General features: G+C 29.7%; 1 protein-coding gene across 1 annotated transcript; it reads right to left on the bottom strand.

Annotated features, from left to right (window-relative positions):
* Positions 1 to 7,547: 7,547 nt before the first annotated feature.
* Positions 7,548 to 15,929, bottom strand: LOC129969232 (uncharacterized). Its single transcript, XM_056083692.1, has 4 exons — positions 15,907 to 15,929; positions 10,455 to 13,054; positions 9,397 to 9,479; positions 7,548 to 7,915 (listed from the first exon to the last, which is right to left on the bottom strand). Exons 2-4 carry the CDS (start codon positions 13,041 to 13,043, stop codon positions 7,768 to 7,770), a joined length of 2,820 nt encoding a protein of 939 aa, XP_055939667.1. The 5' UTR covers positions 13,044 to 13,054; positions 15,907 to 15,929; the 3' UTR covers positions 7,548 to 7,767.
* Between the last annotated feature and the right edge of the window lie 8,297 nt (positions 15,930 to 24,226).

The following is a 24,226-nucleotide window of genomic DNA, read 5'->3' as shown; positions in this document are numbered from 1 at the left end:
TTTGTAATTAAATTGTATTTATGTTAGTTATATATTTTTTGTATATGCTTATAGTTTTAAGTACATCGTTTTCTAAGTAGTTTTTTTAAACCTGTTTTCGACCGATTATTTTAAACGATTCATTTTATTTTCTTACTGTTTGATGCATTTAAAATGAAACATTGTTAATTAATCGATCTGTTCATGATGTTTCTGAGAAAATTTTGTTGACAAATTCTTGAGATATTACATAAATTAAGAAAGATATTCTTTAGTGCCCATAAAGTTTAAACTCTCGGTGACTCTGTTATCCGTAATCATATTATAAAAAAATGCTTTGTTACAGTAAAAAATATTATTATATTAATTGTAGATTAATTCTTTCCACTTTAATTTAAAGCATAAATTCTACGGGAGCTAACAGAAAATTAGAGAGATACATATTACGTTATGACTGAAGGCCTTTATAATATTATGAGTGGATGATATGACTATCAAAATTTGAAGTTTTAAAATATTTTGATGAAGAATCTATTAAAGTAGGAATTGTGTAAAATATTTAATTATTAAAATTTAAACGAACATTAAGATTGGTGAACCAGCTGGTCGCCAAAGACGGCTAGTAATAAATAAATATTTTTCTTATTTACAACATTTGCTAATATATTTCCCCTCCAAAATATTAATGATTTGATGTAATTATACGTGATTATCAAAAGATTTTTTCTTTTGATTTGATGTAATCAAAAGAAAAAATCTTTTGATAATCACGTATAATTTGTCATGAAAATCTATGCCTCTTACATGCTATCTCAACACAAACCAAAATAACATTTGGAGTTATTAAGCGATGATGTAGTTGCTCAATAGTTCGAATTGACTCAAAACTGCCTAATGTGGAAGGAGAAATGACGTTTATACATCAAAAATGGGAACCATCCAATCTAAGAAAAATAATCGGAAAAAGATCTTTTTCTGTGTATACATTTATCGCTGTCCCTTTCCATTTTGTTTCTTTTTCCCTCCTTAAATGTTATTTCTTTGCCGAGATTCATCAAATTTTAATATTTACTGAAAAAAGGAAATAAAATTTGCTAATTTAGAACTACTAAATACATAATGCTTAACTCCTTAATTATGTTGTTTTCTCTAATATCCAATGAAATGATCCATTCAGTCTTGAGAACATATTGCACTATAAATTCAACTAAAAAATTTTAATCGAGTTGAAATGTTATAATGTATGACATAATTTAAAGTATAAAGATAAAGATAGAAAATTAGAGAAATGTATAGCACATTGAATAGAACAGTATAAGGCAATAACAGGCAATATGATGCGGGTTATGAATCTACCAAAATCTGAAATTCACAAATATTTTTCAGCGGAAGTCATTACAATTTAGTTAAATAAAATATTTAACTGAAATTCTCAGTGGTCATTTATCCCGGCGACTGAACTACTTGTCAAAGGCGGCTAGTTTAAAAATAAATACAGTACAGTACCTCTGAGGCGGATTGTTCACTAATCTTCACATGAAGGATTCGTTTTCAATTCTGCAACTCTGAAATACAACAAAGGCTTGGATTTCAAATTCCTAATTTATATTTCAAATTACAAAACGAGAGTTTCAGGAAATTATTCATTTGGATTGTATAAATGATTCCTTTTCTTTAATCTATGATACAAATTTAAAAATTTAAGCTGCATTTAATCTGTTATACAGATTAAATACACTTTTAACTCATTTGGAGTTTCTGTAAGTTAAATTTCAATATAAGAACACCGTTTTGTTTCTTTACAAATAGAAGAAATAATTTTGAGAAATTATCTTTATTTTAAATTAAATTATCGCGTAATTTAGTAATAAAAAAAGAAATAGAATTTGTTGTTTTGATTTCTTTTCTTACTTGTCAAGTTTTCAAAATGATATATCTATTCTAATCTTTCGTATATTTAATAAACGAAAAATCTTTGTATCTCCAAACTTTACTTAAACTGTTTTAAAAAATTATTATTGTTATTCATTATTTAGTATTAAGATATTAATATATAAAGTTAATAAGTCAAATTCAAATTATTTTTGAAATGCATGAAATGGTATAAATCTTTCTGATTCCCCCAAAAATGTGCCTTTCTATTTTCTATTAGGTATTTATATCATGTTATGATCACTAAACTGAGATTTTGTTACAACAAAGTCATAAAATTTATTTTATAATTTTCAAGTATGAAATTGCTAAAAATAATTTTCACAATTTTGTTTCTCGCATGTTTCTAATGCAGCTGTAGTAATTTAATGGAAACTTTAAAACACAAATAACAAAATATAATTTTTTTTTTAAAAAAAGATAAATTTTCCAAATAACTTAATTTGAATTCAGACCAAATTCACTCCAAAGTCAATATTTAACCCTTCTGCTAGTTATCGATTTCTCATATTCACGTTTAAAAAGATTGAATTTTTATCAAACATTTGTTCTATCCTAAAAATAAATTTTAAAACAAATTATTTTCTTAAATTTAAAAAAGATTGCAACATAACAATCAAAATACAAATTCAACTAAACAAACCTTTAGCAGTGAAATCTTTTTAGAAGCAGAAAGAAACAAAAATTCTCACCTATGCAGAGGTTCAACTCGTCCACAGATAATCCATTGGCGCTGGACATCTGCCTTCACTCCGGGAGCAGATGGTCATCATTTTTGACGTCATAGGATAAATGACAGGAAATGTTTTCCTTTTTCTACGCCTTTCCACCCTTACAAAGTATATTTGTCATTTTGAGAATACTGCACACGATCTCGATTATCGAATTAAAATTGCCTGAAGCTCCAGTATTAATTTTACTTTGAAAATCTATAATATTTACATCACATAGATTATCAGAAAAGTTGTTATTTTTTGTACTGTCTTTTGTTTTATAAACTAACCAAAAAAGTCTAGAATAACGCTTAATTATACTTTTTTTTTATTCTACAAAACATTTTATTGTTTTTTTTTTTTTTTTACTTTCTTACTTTCTCTTATACGAAATCACATTTTTGGAATTAAATCTGTTGGTCTGTCCCTCATTCCGTCTTTAAAGACATTAACTCAAAAACGCTTAGAGCTAGACGGGTGAAACTTAGTATACACATTTGCACAACATTTGTATATTTCTATTGAATTTTCAAAGAAATCCATTCACGTGCAGTTTGTCTCTCGGACTGTTTGAACACAAGTTAACTTAATAACAACAAAACATAAAAACTAGAAAAACAATTCAGTACACAGATTTAATATCTTAAATGAGGATATATATTAAATTTGGAATCAAATCCACCAAATTAATAGGTTGTTTATCTGTTTACATTTTTTCGTTCATGAAAATTCAATTATTCAAATACTTAAAATAATCAAATTGGCATGTGATCTTGTGACTATCAATATCTGACTGATCTTGTGTTTTGTATCAAATCTTGATTTCGATCAGTCAGAAAAAGGTGTCCCAAATACACATTCGATTTTTTTTATGTGTATTAACCACAAGCCAGGGATTAATCGCCCAAAATAAAATCACAGAATATTGCACGATAGATTCAATTAAAATGATTCGCCACAAAACTTTTATTTCCTAATTGTTATTCGCCAATTCCATTCAAAGTATTCGCGGCCTTATCCCTTGTTTATTTGGGGGATAACACCTTTATTAAAGAGTAGGTTAGAAAGTTTTGAGATCATTCCCACTGATTTACCTTTTTCCATTAGTAGCATGTTGTGGTGAAAGCTTATAAGCCAGTTAACAGCTACGCTACACGAGCGATTGCTTTTGTATTGTGGTCATGTTACTGCGTTGCGAAACGCAAGGTCCCAGGTTCTGTCCGCGCTCGTCACGTACCGCTCATGTACAAAGAATTATTAGAATAGTTTTTTTAAAAAAATTCGACTTTTAACGCATCTTAACATTTTTAACTCATCTTTACAATCCAAACCTTCTTTAGAGAGAAAAGTGCATTTTTGGAATTATATCAGTACGACATCTCAAAAACGCATTGAGCTAAAGCGACGAAATTTGGTTTCTAGTTTAAAGTTATACATTTCTATCAAGATTTGGAGGAAATTCAACAACGAAAAATTTGTCTATTTTCCTGTATGCATATGAATATGATAATTCAAAAAGGGATATGGATAAAATTAGGTATACATATTTAGTGATAGTGACCCAAAATTTAATACACATATTTATCGATAGAATATGTGTATTAAATTTTGGGTCAAATTTGTTAAAAGAGAGACAATTTTTTTAGTCTGTGTAATCGCGAATACTTGAATGCTGCGATTTGATATATGAAATTTGATATGTGGTCTTTTACCCATAAAAAGGAAGATATCCAAGATGCTTTAGCAGTTTGAGAAGCGCGAAGATAGAACCTGGGACCTTGTGGTTCGCAGTCCAGTAACATGACCACGATGCAAAAGCAATTGCTCGGGTAGCGTAGTTGTTTAACTGGCTTATAAGCTATTCACTACAATACATTCTCAGCTTATGAATATCACGTTACGAAGCACAAAATGAACATATTTAGGATCACTAAATGCGAAAATCGAAAAAAAGGAGACGCACATTAGAGTTGGGTTGATATTCGGTTTTGCTGTATTAGATACAGTTTGTTATTGATACTCGATAGTATTTGATATTATGTAACCGATATAGTAGGTAAATGGCGAATGAAACTTTGCACTGGGTTCTTGTATTTGTACCGAGATTGGTAAATGATATTGATACAAATATAGAACAAAATTGGGATTTTCGCTCCTTTGGTAGAGTAATTGATGATGATGTGCCGGTGGCCTTGTTTTTGACAATGATTGACGGTTGGACAAGGCAAGCCTTTGTTGACATACTAGTTAATATAGGGGTGGGTGACAAGTTTATTCGAGATTATACGAGAAAGTTTCGGGAAGACCACTCCTGCTAGTAAATTTTTTGAAAAAAAAAAATGTTTAATTAATTTTTTTTTATGAAATCTATTAAAAAAATTTGGAAATTCAGGTTCAGGAAAATGTTGCTTTTCTCTTATTAATTAAATTTAATTTGGCGTTGAATTTTTTTTTCTTGATTGATCATGCCTTTTGGTAAATTTATTTTCTTCGTTGATATTCGATAAAAAGGTATTTGAACATAATTTCTAGAAATCTTTCTGTCAATGACTTGTATATGATTTTTTATTGTAATTTTTCAATAATGTTAGCAAATAATTTCAATTAAAAAAATGCTACTCTTAAAATTCCTTAATATTTTTACTTTTTTCAAATACAAACGCAATAAAGTATTATTATCTCTTATGACAACTACATAGCACTTTTTGAAACTGTTGTTATATTGTCTAACTTATCAATATACGTTGTCATTCTTTTCCATAGATTCAAGAAAACATTTTTGTCATTGCTTTCCACGGTAGACCATAAATGTTAATGAATTTATTTATGGTCCATTCTTTGTTGCAAATATAAATCATATTTTTTTCTTACTTTTATAAATGATATAAATAATTGATGATATTTTTTAAGCCATAATGACAAATTGGCTAATTAGACCCTCCCGAAGGCACACGGAAAAATCTGAATGACCGGATCTCCGCAACAGCAACACTGGCGGGTACTACGGTTGAGTCCTAAAGGCCATCACTGGCCACTGTACAGCTTTTCCCTTAGGAAGTACGTCCCGTCATCGAAGGGAGGAGCCTGACCCCCACCTTTTTGTGTACCCACTAGGGTAGTGAGAAACAACCACCATACCGGAAGCTTCTCTTCCTCTATTACGAGGTGCCTCCCCCCGTGGGACATTTTTTAGCCATAAAAATATCACCAATTTTAACTTTAATTTTTCATTAATAAATCATGCTTTTATATCTTTATTCGGAATAAAGTATAAAAATATTTATGCAGTTGTAACAATACAGTTCAATGAGACTGGATGCCTTCCATAAATTTGGTGTTGGAAATAAAATTGAGAGGGCTTCTTAAATTTACGATATTCTGCCAGAAATTAATGCTTTCTTTCCTTTAACAATTTTCTAAGATTTGTATTCTAATGAATTCTCACAGTTGTCTGATGAACAGAAAAGATTCAATTAGATCAAGGCTCTGAAATTCATAGGTCTTGCATATTTGTAAATAATCTGATGTTAAAAAAAAGATAATATTCTGCTCTTTATAAATTATAATTTCAGCCTTAGCACCTTTGTAAGCTATTACATTTGTAAGCAGATACAAAAAAAAAGCAATCAGTGTTGCAAGTGTCAATGTTTGAAATTTTTGCGTTAGAAACATTTAGATTACAGATATTTCTGCAGACTTAAACAAATCTAGGTTATCAAGCTATCTAGTCGGGGTAATAATTCGATGGATCAGTTTAAATTATTCTTCACTTTAGTTAAACATATATATAAAAAAATGTCATTCAATAGCATTTAATTTTTTATAATTGAATCTTTGAAATTCCTTACCAATATTTATACAATATACTTCCGAGTGTCCGATTCGCGATTATCCGGCCTAGTTTTTCAAAAATTAAAAATTTGTAATTTTTGACTTTTATCTTACAGGTTACTTTTTCATATCTGTATAATCATTTATCAGTGTAAAATAAAATCAATTTGAGTCAATTTACTTAAGAATTAGGCCTACAATTTACATTGATGGTTTTTTTTTTTTTTTTTTTTTTTTTTAATGTTTCCTGCATTTAAGTTAGGCATCACAGAATTCATGTTAAAATTGGAACAGTTTATATCCTTTAACTTATTTTTTCTCTCATAAATTCTTGAAACGTGTAGTGCAATATATAAACATATATCAGTACAGAGGTACTGTTTTAACCCTTTAAAGGACCCATTTTTTTCTTGTCGTAATATGTTAAAATATTTTTAGGCTTGAAATTAGAATAAGAAAAGGGATTCATTTAGCTTACTAGTTAAATTTAATTTGATTAATTAATTCATTTGGTTCATTAATAATTAAATAACAAATCAAGACATATCATTTTGTCTGAGATAAAGAACTGAAGCATCTAAGTTTCTGACTTACTAAAAAAATGTGTCAGAACTTATGCCAACCTACATAATTTCATACAAAGATTGATAAATTTGGTGGAAAGCATACTTCCCACGGCCCTAGAAAGGGTTAACACGACACGTTACCTGTGACGACTTCTATGATTCACCGGACCGCGGCCGCGTTCACTTTCTACGTGGCTTGCGATAAATGGAGGGCTTAGTACTCAATAATAAGTGAGAAAATATATATTATAACAGTGAGTTTTGGTACAAAAACGTTGTCTCCTGGCATTGGTGTGCAAAGAAAGGGATTCATAACACTCCGGCCTATTGGGCTTTTTTGTTATCCGGCTGCCCTTCTGCCACATTAGACCGGATACTCGGGAGTGTAATGTACTTTTGAATCATGTAAATAATGAAACAATCAATTTTTAACCTCTGTAAGCTGCTAATAACTTGCAGATAACCATCGTGTAAGTAATTAAAATAAAAGAAAAATAAATAGACATTTTACTCTGCTGCTAGACTATTTATTTCTCATTCTGCATTGTCTATATGATACATATACTACATTAATAATGAATAAATATCACTTTCTGTTGCCTACATGAAACAAATATCACTACTATCAACCACAAGATACATATATTATCACATATTTGTTAACAGATGCTTCACACAATCACGTTTATGACTAAATTAAATATATTTCGAAGAGCTAATTACAGAATAGGGTTTTAAAAACTCTTTCAAATAACTGTAGTGTATTTCAAGAAACCATCGACGAATGGTGTCAAACGACGTGGGATGAAACCTTTATTCTTATCATCGGAAGAGAAGACAATAACAGCCAATCCGAGCATCACATTCAGGATCAGAGAAATAAAGCTCCTGCGTCTGAAATGAAATGAAATTTTAATAACTTAAAAGAAAATTTAAATGCAATTATTATATTACATACAGTGGCGTATCGGCAACTGGAATCACAGTGTTTTAGTATTCCCGGAAGCTATGACAGAAGCTTCCATTTGTTTTGTTTTTTTTACTCAATATTATTGCGGTGTAGACCACGAGTATGTGGATAGGAAGTGGGCAAACTAAATAAGTCGGTTCTCGTTTATCCTCGGCGTATAGCAATGGTGATATTACCTGGTTAAAGGGTCTTCCACCGATGCACCTCCTTAGTGAGAGATCTGTGCGTAGTTCGCCGATAACTATGTTATATTACAGACCTGCGGCAATTCAATCTTTCCGAGTGGCCAGAAGCAAGGCAAGTATCTGATCTTTCCAAACAAACAACTTTTAAGTAAATTAAATCAAATAATTTTAATTTTTAAGTAAATTAACAAAGTTCAACATCTAAATGTATCAGTGTTTATAACAAAGTCTAAAATGACTATAACATTCGTTGAACTTTTTCTTGCTCACATTTCGAGGATATTATGCAACTGGTTGGAAATCAGGGGAGAAGGGGGAGTACTGTGATGATCCTGCTTTCATCAAAATGACGTCGCAATTTAAGTTGCGTGTGCTCATGCCAGTAGATTAAGCCAATTGTGTGTGTGTGTGTGTGTGTGTGTGTGTGTGTGTGTGTGTGTGTGTGTGTGTGTGTGTGTGTGTGTGTGTGTGTGTGTGTGTGTGTGTGTGTGTGTGTGTATTCACGAGAGATTTATATCTATTTCATATGTATTCCAATAACTAGCAAAAAAATTACTTCTTAATGCTTTCGTTAAATAAAAATGTTATTTTAAAAATATACGGTTGGCTCGTGCGTCGCACAATTAATCCACTGGAACGAGCATGCAACTTAAACTGTGACGTCATCTTGATGAAAACAGGATCACCACATAATCAAAGATTTAAAAATGATACCGTAAAGTATTTGTTAATGATACCTTAATTAAAAATAGCATTTTTAGTTCAAATTAAAGTAATTTTTTGCAATCTTTTGGTATTTCATTTTGAAGAAAGAAGAGCTTTTTTTCTCTTCAAAATGCTTTATTTATTTTCATTCTAATAGTTTTTTTATTATCTGTTTAGAATAAATTATTGAATGCATATATCTTGATTTCGTTAATTTATAAGGATAATATAGGAATAGTCTTTTTATTTAATAAAATAAATTCTACAAAATTATATTTAATATAACTGAAATCTTGTTTTAACAAACTGTATAAAATAATTTTAAAAATTATAAAAAAATTTCAAATATTCATTAATATCAGAAGCACAATAATATTAATGATTCAATGAAATCATTTTTTATCTTAATCCATAAAACCATAAAATAAATGCTTGTAAAATACGAATTTTCTGCAGCTTCAGCTTAAAATATATATTAAAAACTGAAAGAATATAAAAAAAGTATCCATACTTACTTCTCAGATATATATTCATAAAATTCCATGAAAGACTTATTGGAAGACGAAGACTTTGGTGCAGCAACTGATCTATTCAACTTCTGTGAAAAAAATATCATTCTTAAAATAAAGCTTTCTATATTCATTCAATTATATTTAATTGCAGAAACATAGTAATATTTACTCTCAAAGCCTTATTACAAAACAAATTCCTTATCGAAAATTTGTTACTTAAAAGAATTATTCGGAAGACAAGACAGTTAGTTCTTAATTTATCTTTATAAGGGATTATTATTATATTAGACACTTATTACCAAGAAAATTTATAATACATACATGTATTCACTTAATAAAATGTATAATATTCTTTCAAATTTATAATTACTCAACTTTTATGTTAAGAATGAGCTTCTAGAATTATAGCATTAAATTGGTGGCATAAATATCAAAGATCATTAATAAACATGTCATTATAAATAACATTTATAGCTAGCCTATTCAGTAGACCACCTGTCTTCAAAACTCTCTGAATATATTTAAGAAGGAGCTCGTAGAGAAATATAAATGTGAAGAGAAACCTCGAGATTAGACAGCAGTATAATTGTGGAAAGACTTACAAACGAGACATTACCAAATGGCAAAAGAAGATCATAGTGTTTGACTGAAAATAGTCTCAAAATTGTACAGAATCGGGCGTTCTTGGTTGTGAGAGCATCTATCTAAGAAGAGTATATAAATAAAGGCATTTGTTCTGGACAAATGATATTTGGGGGGATGTAATGACAATTCAAAGACGATACTGCCTATGGAGATTCATAGCATGTGATGTTTTGTAGTATTAATGCCAATAAGTTTTGCCAAAGCAGCAACTGGTATCGGATATTAATGTTCAGCCTTATTCGCTTGTTCCAAAGCGATCCCTGAATCAATAGTTTGCATGAAAATATTCATCTGCATGCTCCGGAAATGTAGATGTTTTTTCTTTTATTTTTTTCTTATATTTTATTTCTTTTTATCCTATTAATAATTTTTTAAAGAATGGTAAAAGAAGCATAAAACTGAAAAATTTAACTTACCGCAATACGACCTAAGAAGACAGTGGACTTTTTCGAAGAAACTGTTTCTCGAAATTTCGTAACAGAGTAACCATAACCATTATCCTTAGATGTGGAATTCGTTGCTGTAGAATGAAGTTTAGAAGTGAAAATGAGATGCATGGGTGATGATCGAACAGCGATTCTTCGCTGCTGGCGATCACTATCTCGACGACCTAATTCTTTTCGTATTTGTTCTGCTTTTCGAAATGATAATTCTCTCATCAAATCAGAAGAAATTCTGAGTTTCGATGGTTTAAATTCATCTCTGGTTCTATGACTTCTAAAACTTCGATCTCCGTTTATTCGGTGTTCAGATCTTCTATTATGGAAATCAGAAATTCTGTAACTTATTAGCTCTTTTCGGATACGTCCATCATTTCTTTTGCTCATATGTATGTTTTCGATCCTTTGTTCTGAACGTTGGTTTGATGCGGTTCTTTTATTTGAATTGAGCATATTCATGATAATAGATCTAAATTTTTTGTCATGCAGTCTTACCATCTGTATGTTTTCTTTCAATCTTGATGAACTAGTAACTATCTTTCTAATATTAGTGATATCATTATTTACTGAGGTTCTGACATCATCCAGTGACTTAACAAAACGTCCACTCAGAGGTGTTGCCAGTTTCATGATAGATCGTCTAGCTTCCATATTGTTTTCTCTGTTGTTTCTTATCCTTATGTTTCCGTTTCTACTTCGAGTATCATGAAGTTTCGAAACAGATAGTTCGTTATTGATCTGAGATCGAAAATGGGTTGAAAGCCTTTCATCTGAACGAACATTCCGTTGTTTGCGTTCAAGTTCATTCTCTGTAGTTCTACTCATTTTATTATTGAGAATATTCTTTGCTCTATCTTGAATTCGCATACTTCTGCCACGAGTTGGTAAGTCATACGGAATATTTTCTTTGTTGCCAGCCCGCATCATGGATTGCCTATTTTTATTTGAAAGTTTAATTTCTCTTTTGAAATGAATACTTTCGCTTGTAAATTCATTAGCTGTCAGTCGTGAAAATCGTTTGTCAATGTGACGATTCGAATTTAGATCGCAAGTTCTTAATTTCCTATTCGAATTATCAGTTTCAAGTGCTTGAAATGCAGTTGCAATAGTTCTAGTTGAAACTTCCCTATATTTCCTGCTGGGATTCAGGACGTCTGTTCTTTGCCTGTTTCGAATTCTTTCAGAATGTTCTATGCGAAAATTTCGTTCGTTTCTTCTGGTCTGTTTATCTTGATTGTTATATTCTCGTACTTCGCCCGAAGCTGCAATTTTTCTAGAGGAAGCATCCTTATTTCTTCGATTAAAACCTAGAATGTCTGTTCTCTGCCTGTTTTGCATTCCATTAGAACTTTCTATGCCATAATTACGTCCGTTTCTTGTTGTTTGTAATTGATTTCTGATTCTTCCAGACTCGAACAAAGCCATTCGATTTTGCCGATGTTTTACTACAGCTTCGATGAACTGACGTCGACTAGAATCTAATCGTTGGTCGAGTGTTCTTTTTAATCCTCTACCACTTTTTTGCTCGTTTACTGTTTCCTCCATATTTCCATATTTAATATCGTTTGTCCTGATACTTTTCCGAGATCGTTTACCAATGTTCGTCTTAACTCTGACTTCCTCTGATGGTATTTTCAGTTCTCTCTTAGGAACTAATAAATGACGCTCATATCTTGGTTTTTGTAATTTACTCTCTGTATTCCGTTCTGTTGAAAGTTCGGTAAGTTTTATATTCGATAAATTCCTTGTGTTATACCTGTCTTTTCGAATAAATCCCTCAGCACCGTTCGTTTCTTGTCGAATATTATTTCTAACTCGATCTTTAAAAGAAAACTGTTTTGAAACACCTAGGCGAGTTTGTCTACGGAAAATACCAATTGAAGGAATACTGAAATCTGTTGTTTCCCATTTTGCTAATCTAACTGTTTTTCTAACCTCGGAATCCCGGAAACGTATTTTCGTCATTGTCTCGTCGTTGTTGTTTTCCCATCTGATATTCAACCTACTCGATTTTCTATTTCCTCTAAATCGATTAATTCGATTTTCTTCTGATAATCGATGTTTTCTTTCATTCGATAATCTTCGCTGCATCGTAATGTCACGCCTAATTCGAGTTGGTTCATTTGCTTTCAGTGAAGACTCATCACTTAAAGCTAACATCTTCGATAATTGAATATCATTGCCCATGTCGAGTAATGATTTTATCACAGATTTGCTTGTACTTCGTTCTTTCATGGAATTCCTTCTACTTCTATCCTTCTTATCAGAAAATTTAGATATCTGAAATGTTTCTCTTGTTACCTTACGTATAATCATTGATCCAGATTCAGAATCAGTTGCCTTTGTATCAGTATCAATTTCAAGTGTAAAAGATTTTTCTAGAGGAAATGTCCTTTTGTCTAACATTCTGTATCTATTAATTCGGTCTGAAGTTTCAAACTTCATAACTCTCCTACCTGTATCTCTAATACTTCTTTCGCGAAAGTAAGATAAATCGCATCCACCTGACTCGATGGCGATCAGGAAAATTCCCATCCACAGTATAATATTCATCTTTTTTCTCATTTTGAAGCTAGCTGTGAAATAAAAATTCAAAGCATTTTTGAGAAATCTTTGAATAAAAATATTTTTTTTTTCAAAAATATAACACTGATAGAACAAAAAATATCTTTAATGGGAAAAACGACAGTAAATATGCATGGTTTTTAACAACCTATCATTATGATTGTATCTTTATTTCGTTTTAGAAATAATAAATTTTACATAATTATTAATTTACTTTTATAAATAATTTTTCCTCTATTATAATCTATCATTGTCGCGACTTTAACAACCATATCATTACCACGAGATGTAATCTAAAATGAATATATTTAAATAAATCCAAATAATTTCAAAGTTTCTAAGAAGTTTATAATATTAAATGAAACAACTCAGCTTTGTATTGAAGCGATTTTTGTAACGAAAAAAAAAGATTTATGGTTTTATGTGAATGGCAACAGTGTGAAATAAGAAAAATTATTTGAATGTCGAGTTTTGTGTAGTTGTTATTTATTTTAACTAAACTGTTTTATTATAATTTGCACGAAACAGTATTTTTATTTCGGTTTAAAAATAATTAACTATGCATTATTATTTATTTTTATGTATAATTTTTATTTATTATAATACATTTATATATACATTTATTATTATTTTATATATACATTAATTGTATATACATTTCTATATACTATTATTAATTATAATGATTAAATTCTATCTTAAATTACTATTTTACTTCCAGTTAATTTAAATAATTATCGAGATATATTAAAAGTGTACAAATTATATACTTCGAAAATTCACATAGTTTCTTTAAAAGATAGCTCACCTTATTTAAAAGAAATAACACATGAAAAAGAAAATATTCTGTAAGCTGCTTTTTCATAACATTAATAATTGGATTATAAGCAATCTTGTTCAGCTTTATGATAAATTATTCATATTTCAGTACAGTTTTTAAAATCAATATATAATTAATAGAATGGTTGGTTTCTAATTGAAGGCCAATCCAACAACTCCCACAAAAAAAAACTATTTCAAATAAACGAAAATCAGAATTAAACCAATGTCTCTGATAGAATGTGTATCTTTATCGACATTTTACTTTTGGTGCTAGCTAGGTTAAAAACTGCCCCATCATTTGATTAGCTTTTTATGAATGGTAAGATATATTTTAATCCACCCCAAAAAGTTGAAGTTATTCATAGTCAGACAGTTTAATATTTTATTTGTAGATGTTTATTCTGTTGGCAGTGTATGCCATCAACTTTAAATGTATAAATAAATGAAAAAAATTTATGCAAATCAAAACGCATCAATTAATTGCGTGTGCTGCTGTGATTAAAGTGGGCGTATTTTGTAGCACAATGAATTTTTATCATTCATAGAGGAATGTGTTGTTTTATTACAAGTGAATAAATAGTTTTATAATTTTTAAAAAAATGTTGTTTTTTTATTTATACTAACTTTTAATCTATGAAATAGTGGGATTATATATGTCCCATACATTACAAAAAGGATAATATGGAACTTTTGTTGATTTCAGTATTTTAAATTCATTCAATGTTTACATTAATTTAAATCTTGTAAATTTTTCTTAATTTTCCTTCTTTTTTTTAAAGAGGAAACACATAGTTCGAAATATACGTTACAACCATTAAATATATTATTAATATATTCTTTAAACAAAATTCATATTCTGGGTGTCATTAAATATTAAAAATTTGAAAGAATTAATCAAAGCGCCGATTTTTTAAATCTTTTGTTTACAAGAAATATATTGTCCAATAATTGATGTGTAGCTGTTGTTTTTCCATTTTCAAAGTATTTTTCTAAACATTTTGTGTTTGTGTTTGATTACTCTGGTTTATTTTTCTGCATCTAGGTAAAACAAAACCAGTTTTATTTTTATAAAATTCCATCTGCATTAAAATTCTTTATAGTATAAAATTCAAAATTATAAAGCTAAAACTTTTTTGTATTTGTTATCTGCTCTTTTATCAATAGATGTTAGATTTATATCTGAAATAACAACATATGACGTATAATTAAAATAGACATCATAAAATAATAAAAGATTAAAGATTCATATTTTAACTCCATTAATTTCTATAAAATTAATTTTATAGAAATAAATGGAATGTTTTGAAACATTTAACATTCAAACAAATGTTTTACAGTTATTAAAGTGCTTTAAGAAGTTAATGCCTTTAATTGACTTATTTTTGATTGTAAATAAGGATTAGATTGATGTAAATAAGGTATGTGCCATCAGCTGCGTTGCACCAATAAAAAAACTTAAAAAAACTCATTAGTAAATAAATACCAATTCAGGATTTTAAAGACTTTATAAAACTAACGTTACAAAAAAAAAAATCAGGCATAAGCTAGAATTCAGACTCTAGCTTATGCCTGGACAAAGTTGCATAAGCTAGATCTAAGTTTAGGAATCTAATTATTTTAATTTGGATATAATATTCATACTATAGAATTAAGTTGAAAATTTCAAAGTAATGGTTTAAAAGTTAGAAATAACTCTGATTGGAAGGTCTGTATGGAAGAAAATACCAAAAATATCTTCAATAAAATTTCAACCAATAAAGAAAATTACTTCATCATAAGCTGAAACTAATCAAGGAAAAAAACAATACTTATAATTTTCTTTAAATTAAATTAATCTAGATGAAAGTTAATTTAAATATGTTGGAATGGACAGGAAAACTGTGGATAATCTTTTCACCTTTTTCTTTAACTCAACGAATTAAATTTATAATCTCACAAAAGAAACAATTTTTTCACATTAAAGGTGATAAAGAAGTGACAAAAATTATCTGACTTTCAACTAATTACAAAAAGGCAAGAATACGAAATAGCATCGACTTACCTGAGATCACTGGGAAGTTAGATCTCTCAGCTGGAAGCTTCTTGAAAGTGAGAATTCTAAACGAACCCTTTTATACCTAAATTCGTACTCCCACACTGCCATCGTCCACTGGACATCACGACTGTCCACTCCATAATTAGTTATTTCCGTCGCTTTAATCCGCCAAATCATTGCAGAAAACTTTCTTATCGTTTCCAGCAGGCATTGGGATTAGACTGACCTCTGTTAATTGCCAAGAATTCAAAAGACTTAGAAGCCCGAGTTTAGATAGGCAAGCATCGGTACACAACAGAAAGCAAATCCTCTTGTTTACTTGGGAGATTTAACCTGTTGTCTGTTTAGAGAGCGCTGGAATTGGATGCTAAATGTGGTAAATAATCCTTGGATTAGAAACGTTTGGAAGATCAGTTTCTAACCGCAGTTTCAGAAGCGATGGGATTCTCATAATGTGAGAGTTCCAAAATAATACACAGCAGACGATATTTGTCAGAATAGAATGTTAAATTATTTTATTACTAAGTTTTACTGAAAGAGAAATATATCATAATATTAACAGAATTCAAAAATACAACTAAAAGATTGATATCTAGGAAATTATAATTATTCTACAATAATTCTTTAATTATGAAAGATTTCTGAGAAAAGAAAAATAAGCGGAAATCAACATTATATATATATATTGGATTCAGCACAGTCTTACATTACATGTAAGAATTTAAACATCTTCAAATAAAATGTGGAATTTTAATAATTTTGGAAGAATTTCAGTAAATTAAACTATTTAAAATAATGAGAGAATATTTTGCTATTTTTTACCGAGTTCAGAAATATAGAGTTGAGAGCATATTCAAAGTATCGGTGCCAAGTATCACTTATTTTTTTATATTAATTGCAACATTTATTTTTACAAATTTTATACGTTCATGAGATTTTGAATCAGTGTAGAATTATAACTAACAAGATTTTATAAAATTATAAATGTTCAGGAAATGTATTATCAAAATTTTTATTAGCAAAATAAATAAATTACAGCTTTATATTCAATCTTTCAAAATCCTGGACTTAAGTGCAAAAGCCATGTCTGAAATAATTTTTATGTTCACCTTAATAAAAAAAGATATTTAATTCATTAAAGTTCAAAATTGTAGAAATATGATCGTAGTAATTTATTAAATGTTTAAAACTTTTTTTATTTAAAAATTGTTTTAATTAAAATTGTTTAATAATTTTACTTTTGAATGCTAAAAAAAATGATTTTTTTTTCCTTACAGAAAAAATATTTCAGCAATGCATTTATACAAATACTTATTTCAATTTTTCTTAAAATATAATTATTTTTATTTGCATAATATGAATAAAATATTTTAATATTTTCGTTTGCGATTTTTAGAAAAAGCTCAATCTACAGGCAACCCCGAATCTTTTAAAAGAAAATTATCTAGTCAAAAATAATGAACATTTATAAATATTTTGCAACTTTTATTTTATTACCATTTTTTTAAAATTGGTAATCACCATTTCTAAACTTTCTCTCACTTTCTAATGAAGATGATATTCTCTCCCTCCCCCTTTCGTTCAAAATTGTGAAACTTGGATAAGGTCGTCAGCATATTAATGTTCAGACTTTTATTTGCACATATGAGAAATGTGCGCTTCCCTTTATAATAAAGAATATCTGCACTTGTGTTTTAACTGCATGCTACTGAGGGCATTAGTTATGAAAGATCGATCTTTGACCTGGATTTAGCGCTTTTACTGCATCTAAAGTTTGTGATCTTAGGCTATTTTTTTTTTCTTTTCTTTTTTGTGATTATTAATAGAAGTTCGAATCGAATGCGTATTTTAAAAGGCCTTTTTATACACAATTTGAAACCAAAATTTAACATAGAATTACAATTGTAGTTACAAGATCATGTACTAAATTTCATTTATTTAAATCTTTGAATTTCTTTCGTATTAAAGAAATGAGAAAAAGCAAATAGACAGAAGATTAATCCTTAGACAGATTTGGTTCAAAATTCTATTAAAATCTGCATTTTAGATACTAATAATGTGAATCAGAATTCACCTACCTATGTTGTTACATTTTTTTTAATTATCGCGTTTACATGTGTGCAAAAGATACACCCCCAATAGATGGTCAATCCATTGGTGGATTTGGTTTTAACCTGGATATCAATCTAAGTTATAGATGTAGCAAATCTTATCAATCTAGCTTTTTACGTTTAATAATTATCATGCTCATTTGTACCCCTACTACAGGATTAACAAACTTCCTCCGTAGAATTAACAAATTTGGTATAAAGGTCACATACCAAATTTCATTTATCTATCTCAAAGCATTTTTGAATAATCATGTTCATAAACAGAGAAAAATAATTCCAAAAATGTGTTTTTGGACTTAAGGGTATCTGAAAATTAAAAATTCATTAAAACCTCGATTTTGAAAATTTTGACAGTTATAATACTTTCTTTCCGTTTGCTAGGAAGTAAAAAGCGTTCTCAAAGCATAAATATTTTTATTCCCTTCCTTATAAAAAATCTTTTTCATATTTAGATAAGTGTTCCAAAAATTCAATTTTGAACCTTATTCAAAAAAAGAAAGTCAAAGAATTGTTTTGGCTTAGACTTAGAATATGGTGTCATATAAAAGGTAAAAATGTACTGGATGTATATAAAAAAGCAATTAGAATTTCCTTTCAGATCCATTCGGTCCTTTTTTTGAAATTTCTGAATTATTGCTAAATCCTGGTTGTTCTGAATTAGCGCTAAAAACGTATGTTAGAAAAGGGAACATCAAAACATGCTCCTTACACACCTTAAAGGTTTTTAAAAAAACTTTTGAATGTTTTCTATCTAGATATCGTGCAATACATTTTTTGAACTTTGACATTTTTTTAAATTATTTTTTATATGATCTCCAACAATCGATTTTATTATTGCAATGAAATTCGAACTATTTTGTTCGCTTCATCAAAAGTTTAATTGCTTAATTTTTTTTAATTATGGAAAGCTTAAAGAGAAAGATTCAAAGATTCCGTTTAATATCAGCGCATTTCTTGAAGAATCAGAAAGTGAAATTACATTTCAGCAAAAGACAATGTGAATTTGAAACAGATTACTCAAACTGTTAAACTCTTAATGGCACCATTCCTTGGAGTTGAATTTATTAGGAAGTTTCATGTACGCAATGAAAAGAACTAGTGTAAAACTATCTAAATAATATGGCTTTAATAAACATCCCAATTTGTTACTTCAAAATGCGTTATTGAGGAAAGTATGAGTCTCAAACTATGCAAAAGGGAATTCATTGAAATTAAATGCAACCAGTATTATTGACCAACCAGCTGATCATCGAAGGCGGCTAGTTAGAAATAGCGCAGAGAAAAAAATTTTCGCCTGGTAAAATAATAATAATAATAATTTATATTGATCATTACTCAAAAATAAAACAACGCACATATATATGGATTAAAAAAAGGAAAAAAAATCTTGATGAGGGAGAATAAACTATGTAAATGAATAAACTTCATGAAGTACAAAAATAATAGTAAAAATTTACTCTAATTATGCTGAACAAACTAGCTCAGATATAATAATTTGACAAAATTTTCTATTTAAGTGCACAGTATTTCATCTCAAATGTGATTTTTTTTTCAGTCTGAAGTGGAGAGAGATACAGGAAGGAGGAGATTTGAAACCTTTGTCATCGTATCGTGATAAAAGTTTAGACTTGTTGCTGTTGTTTCTTATGGCACTTGCCATGGACAAGCCCGCTGTTACGAAGACAGCGATTTAAGCCCGGGGGGGGGGCTCTTGTTTTCATAGTAGAGCCAACTTGGGTCAAGAGTACGACTAGACTACTCACGCATCACTCATTCGCTTGCACAACCCCTTTTTACAGGAGCGCACATTCACACATCTCACAGATAGAGCAACGATGCCCAAACCGGGACTCGAACCCGGGACGCCCAAATCACGGGGAAACAAGTTTTAGACTTGATTCATCTATCTTTAAAATGCTCTTAAAAATATTTTGGAAGTTTTATTAAAATTTGCGAAAAACTGTATAGAAATAAAATTAGCATCACTGAAAGTTAATTTTACTTTAATTTAAAGTAGTGTTCAGATATATTTTGTATGATTATATGCTCCGAAGTTATTAAAGAGAAACAATAAAATTTAATCGATTTTTAATTAAAAATTTTATGAAAATTCTTTCTTTCTTTTTTTTTTTTTTACTGAGTATCTGGAACCTCGAAAGTAACAAAATCTGAAATTAGGTAGCTCTAGATTTAACAGTCTGTCCTGTTAAATATTTTGAAAGATTTTTTTCATAGTAGTCCATTCTGCTACCTAATTTTCCTAATAGAAAGTCAGTTTATAAAGATCATCATGCATTAAAAAATGATTCCATTTCCCATTCCCCGAAAGCAGTCGCCGCAACATTGTTGCTTTCTATTTTACCGCTGGCAGTTGAATTATTACATGCCATTTATTACGTCAAGCAACGTAAATCAATCTCATAATATTTATTCAAATCACCTGCTGAGATATTCCAGATTCGCTGTTGTGTAAGATATTATTAAAAGATATTCACGAAATAGCGTGAGCCATTTACACGTATGTTGGTGGTATCAGATGCATTTTTTTCCCCAGAAAAGTACACGACGTTTGAGCTTTTTGTCGACTTATAAATTTAATTTCTAAAGTTGTTGTAGCTTGTCAGAGATGCAAGTATTGTATGATATTCAAGAAATCGTTTAGAAAAAAATTTGAGATGTCCCCTCTTCTTGTTTTATTAATGAATATCCCTTCTATTGCATATGAAAAATCAGAATTAAAATTGCATTCTATTACTTAAATTTAACAATTTACGGAAAATTGCACCTTTTAATAATTCTTGAAAATGTTAATTTGTAGTTAGTTTTTAAGAGGTATTAAAATCTGCAGCAAGATGTTCTGCATTCAAAGAACATTAAGAGTGGTCAATAGCAGATTCAGACATTTTACGACCTACGGTAGTTTACATTAAGAGGCCCTACTTTAAATAAAACAATTAACTTAATTTCACACCTCAACACTTAATTAACATTTTAATTATTTATTGATAATAATTTTTAATTTAATTATTTTTTAAAAAAATTCCGTTTGCTATTCACTAAGCATGGCACTATTGAGAGGCATTTATGCTTTATATAATTTTGATTATAAGCAGACTTTAATTAAGTGAAGGTAATGAAGCAAATAGATATCTTAATAATTACTCTTGACAAATTATTATTATCTTAATACAGTCAAACCTGTCTTAACGAGTAATTTCCACAGCGTGCAAAATAAAATGACTCCCTTAATGAGCGATGTTTCGTAGAACAAGCGACAAGGAGACATCGTTAGGTCATATGATAGATTAGTTTGTATCAATTTGTGTTGAAAGTTTATTTGAAAACAGCTCTTTTATCTATATGGAATAAATTTTGGCCAGATAATGTTGTCGAATGCGATTCCAAGAGGAAGTTTAAGGAGAATAACTATACTGATACCATGTTAGTCGGTAGAAATAAGGCAGAGTGCAAACACATAAACAAATTCCTTTATTATTTGTAAAGATACGCCCACAATATGGTTCATTTTGTATTTAGGGCGTATAATAAAAAGAATAAAATATGTGTTTTTAAATTCCTTCAATAGACAAAATTTGGCATCGATATGTAAGTGTAAGGACAAGATTTTATATAAAATTCCATTTCATCTGGCTTGATACATTATTTAGCTATTGCGCTTGAATATACTCGAATATACAGACACTCAATTGGCTGCTAAAATCTGATAGAGATCTACAATTTTGGTAATAAGTTAATGAATCAAATTGGCAACGTAATTGATTATTTCATATCAATTAATACGTTACCAGTCACGACTTTCAGCAAGCATGTTCGCCTATTCACAGCTGGATTAATTTCATATTGAATGTTTTTACCCTAAATACAAATCTACAATTTCGATGCAAAGATTGCATGCCAAATTTCATTTGACTAGCTTAATTCTTTAAATTTAATTTAATGGATTATTTAACATATACCTAATTTTTTTTTATATACTTTTTCAAAAATTTATTAAAATGCGAGTGTGCGTGTCTGCGATATTCAACCAACTCATCGCACTTACAGTCAGAAAATGAGCATGACACACAGGTAATCTTCACAGCGGTGACTGAATATTCTTTGAATTCAGACGTTTAAAATTTACAGTCGAAAAATTTTTATTTGATATTTTGTCATTTTGATTGATTTTTTTTTTTTCACGGATCTTTCAGAACTATCTTTCTTAATGATAATAGAAGCAAAAAGAAAAGAAAAGAAAAAAAATTATCAGAAAACCATCGAAACGAACGAATAATCGTTATTCTAAAGAAAATTGTTCTGCACCTGTGACATAAATTAGTAAATTTGAAGAAATTTGAAGGAAAAAAAAAACTTTTTTTTTTTTTTCGAAAAATTGTATTAATTCAAATAAATTTTTAGTTAATTGTTTGTCAGTTGAGTTCGAAGATTTTTGTCACAAATCAGGAGAAGCGAGTATAAATTTTCTTCTCCATCAGCAAGATCACGAAATACTGTCTCCTTCTGAAAGAGAGCAGGAGTTTGTAGAGTATAACTAACAGGAGTCAACCATGGATGTGTATTAGGGAGAAGAGCAATTCAAAGAATCTCAAAAGATATATATAAAGGGTGTTCATTAAAGTCCTACTACCCTACATTATCTTGAGAACGGCAATAACTAATGCGACAAACGTGGTGTCTGGGTATAGTAGTGACCATGCTCTACACGGCGTGATCAGCTACAGCGCCTCCTAGCTGCAATCAACAGAACCAGCTTTCTTATCTCGAAAACGGTTCAAGAAAAAAGAAAAAATGCCCAATACAAAATTATAGAGCGTCTTCGACTTAGTATGAAAAGATATTTGAACTCACTGATGTTAAGAGCAAAACGTGTAAAATGCGGATTTCATTGGTCACGATTTTCTAAATCGGTATCGTAATAACTCGCGACAATTGGAGAAAAAGATCGTCTTTTGAACAATAAATGTCGACCCGCTGCCATAGAGCATTTCGAACAATGAAAATAAAAGCATCTGCTGACAACTAATTGTCCTATTTTATATCTAACACCTTTTCTGGAATATGTTGGAAATAGTGGCCAAAAAATTGGCTGTTTAATGTGTGTTCTTTTTCTTAGCATTATTACCTTCAAAGGATCTTTTCATGCTTTACATTTTTATATGGGTACATAAATAGGTAGGGGTTCTGGCTCCTCCCATCGATGACGGGACGTGCTTCCTTCGGGAAGAGTTGTACCGTTGTCGGTGATGGCCCATAGGATTCAACCACAGTTCCGGCCAATGTTGCTGTGCGGCGATCCGGTCATTCGGTATTATTCATCCGTGTGCCTTCAGGCGGGTCGGAGAATCAGTGATATGACTAACACTTTTATATTAAACATTTTTCCCGTTTCTTGTACCATTTTCGAGACAAGAACGATAACTTTATAATCTGCCACCAGCTGGCGCTGTAGCCGATGTCACCATATACCGCATGGTCACTTCTTTGCACCTAAACACCAAGTTTCTGGCAATAGTTATCACTGTCCTCAAATTAGTGACACTTTCCAACATCTGTGGACGAGCCAATTATAATTCTAACTAATCTATATAAGTGCAAATACAAGATGAGACCTACTAGGTCTTTTTTTGAGCATAATGATATAAAGTACTGATATTTCTGTTGTAGATCGCATGCTGTAAGCAGCGATACAGTTGTACGCGATAAATTAAACATTTGGGAATGTAACCGATTGCTATTTTAACTCTTCTCTTCTTTATTTTTTAAGTTCATAAGTACACTTTCACTGTAAGTTAACAAATGTAATTGAAAAAGAAATCAGATTAATCTTATTTACATATTGTGATTTCAAAATTAACCAATCTGAAAATTTCGTCCCCCTTCCCTTTTTCCCTTCTTCTTCAGGTTCATTTCGGATGAATACGAATTTAATAGAAATTATTTGTGATTTTACCTTTTGAACTGTTCTGATCTATTCACACCCAATTAAATTTCTTTTTAACATTTTACTTTATTTATAACTGCCATTTTTATAAATCTTAAGTTTATTTATTTTTATTCTTTAAAAAAAAAAAGGAGGAGGGTATTTGTACATTAATTTCAATTTGAAATTACACCAATGAATAGCCTTAATGCACATTAACTAATGACACCTAGAGAATCATTACTCCGTTTTAAAAGGTGAATCCACAGGCAAT

The sequence above is a fragment of the Argiope bruennichi genome, chromosome 5 (assembly GCF_947563725.1).
Source record: "Argiope bruennichi chromosome 5, qqArgBrue1.1, whole genome shotgun sequence".
Taxonomy (NCBI): domain Eukaryota; kingdom Metazoa; phylum Arthropoda; class Arachnida; order Araneae; family Araneidae; genus Argiope; species Argiope bruennichi.
This window is presented reverse-complemented; position numbering and strand designations above follow the sequence as displayed.

Excerpts from the sequence above, each read along its gene's own strand:
- LOC129969232 (XM_056083692.1), bottom strand. The coding sequence starts at position 13,043 with ATGAGAAAAAAGATGAATATTATACTGTGGATGGGAATTTTCCTGATC. Across the intron at positions 9,480-10,454 it reads TCTTCTTAGGTCGTATTGCG|AAGTTGAATAGATCAGTTGC; the intron begins GTAAGTTAAATT and ends TTTTTTTCACAG. Across the intron at positions 7,916-9,396 it reads TATGAATATATATCTGAGAA|ACGCAGGAGCTTTATTTCTC; the intron begins GTAAGTATGGAT and ends ATTTCATTTCAG.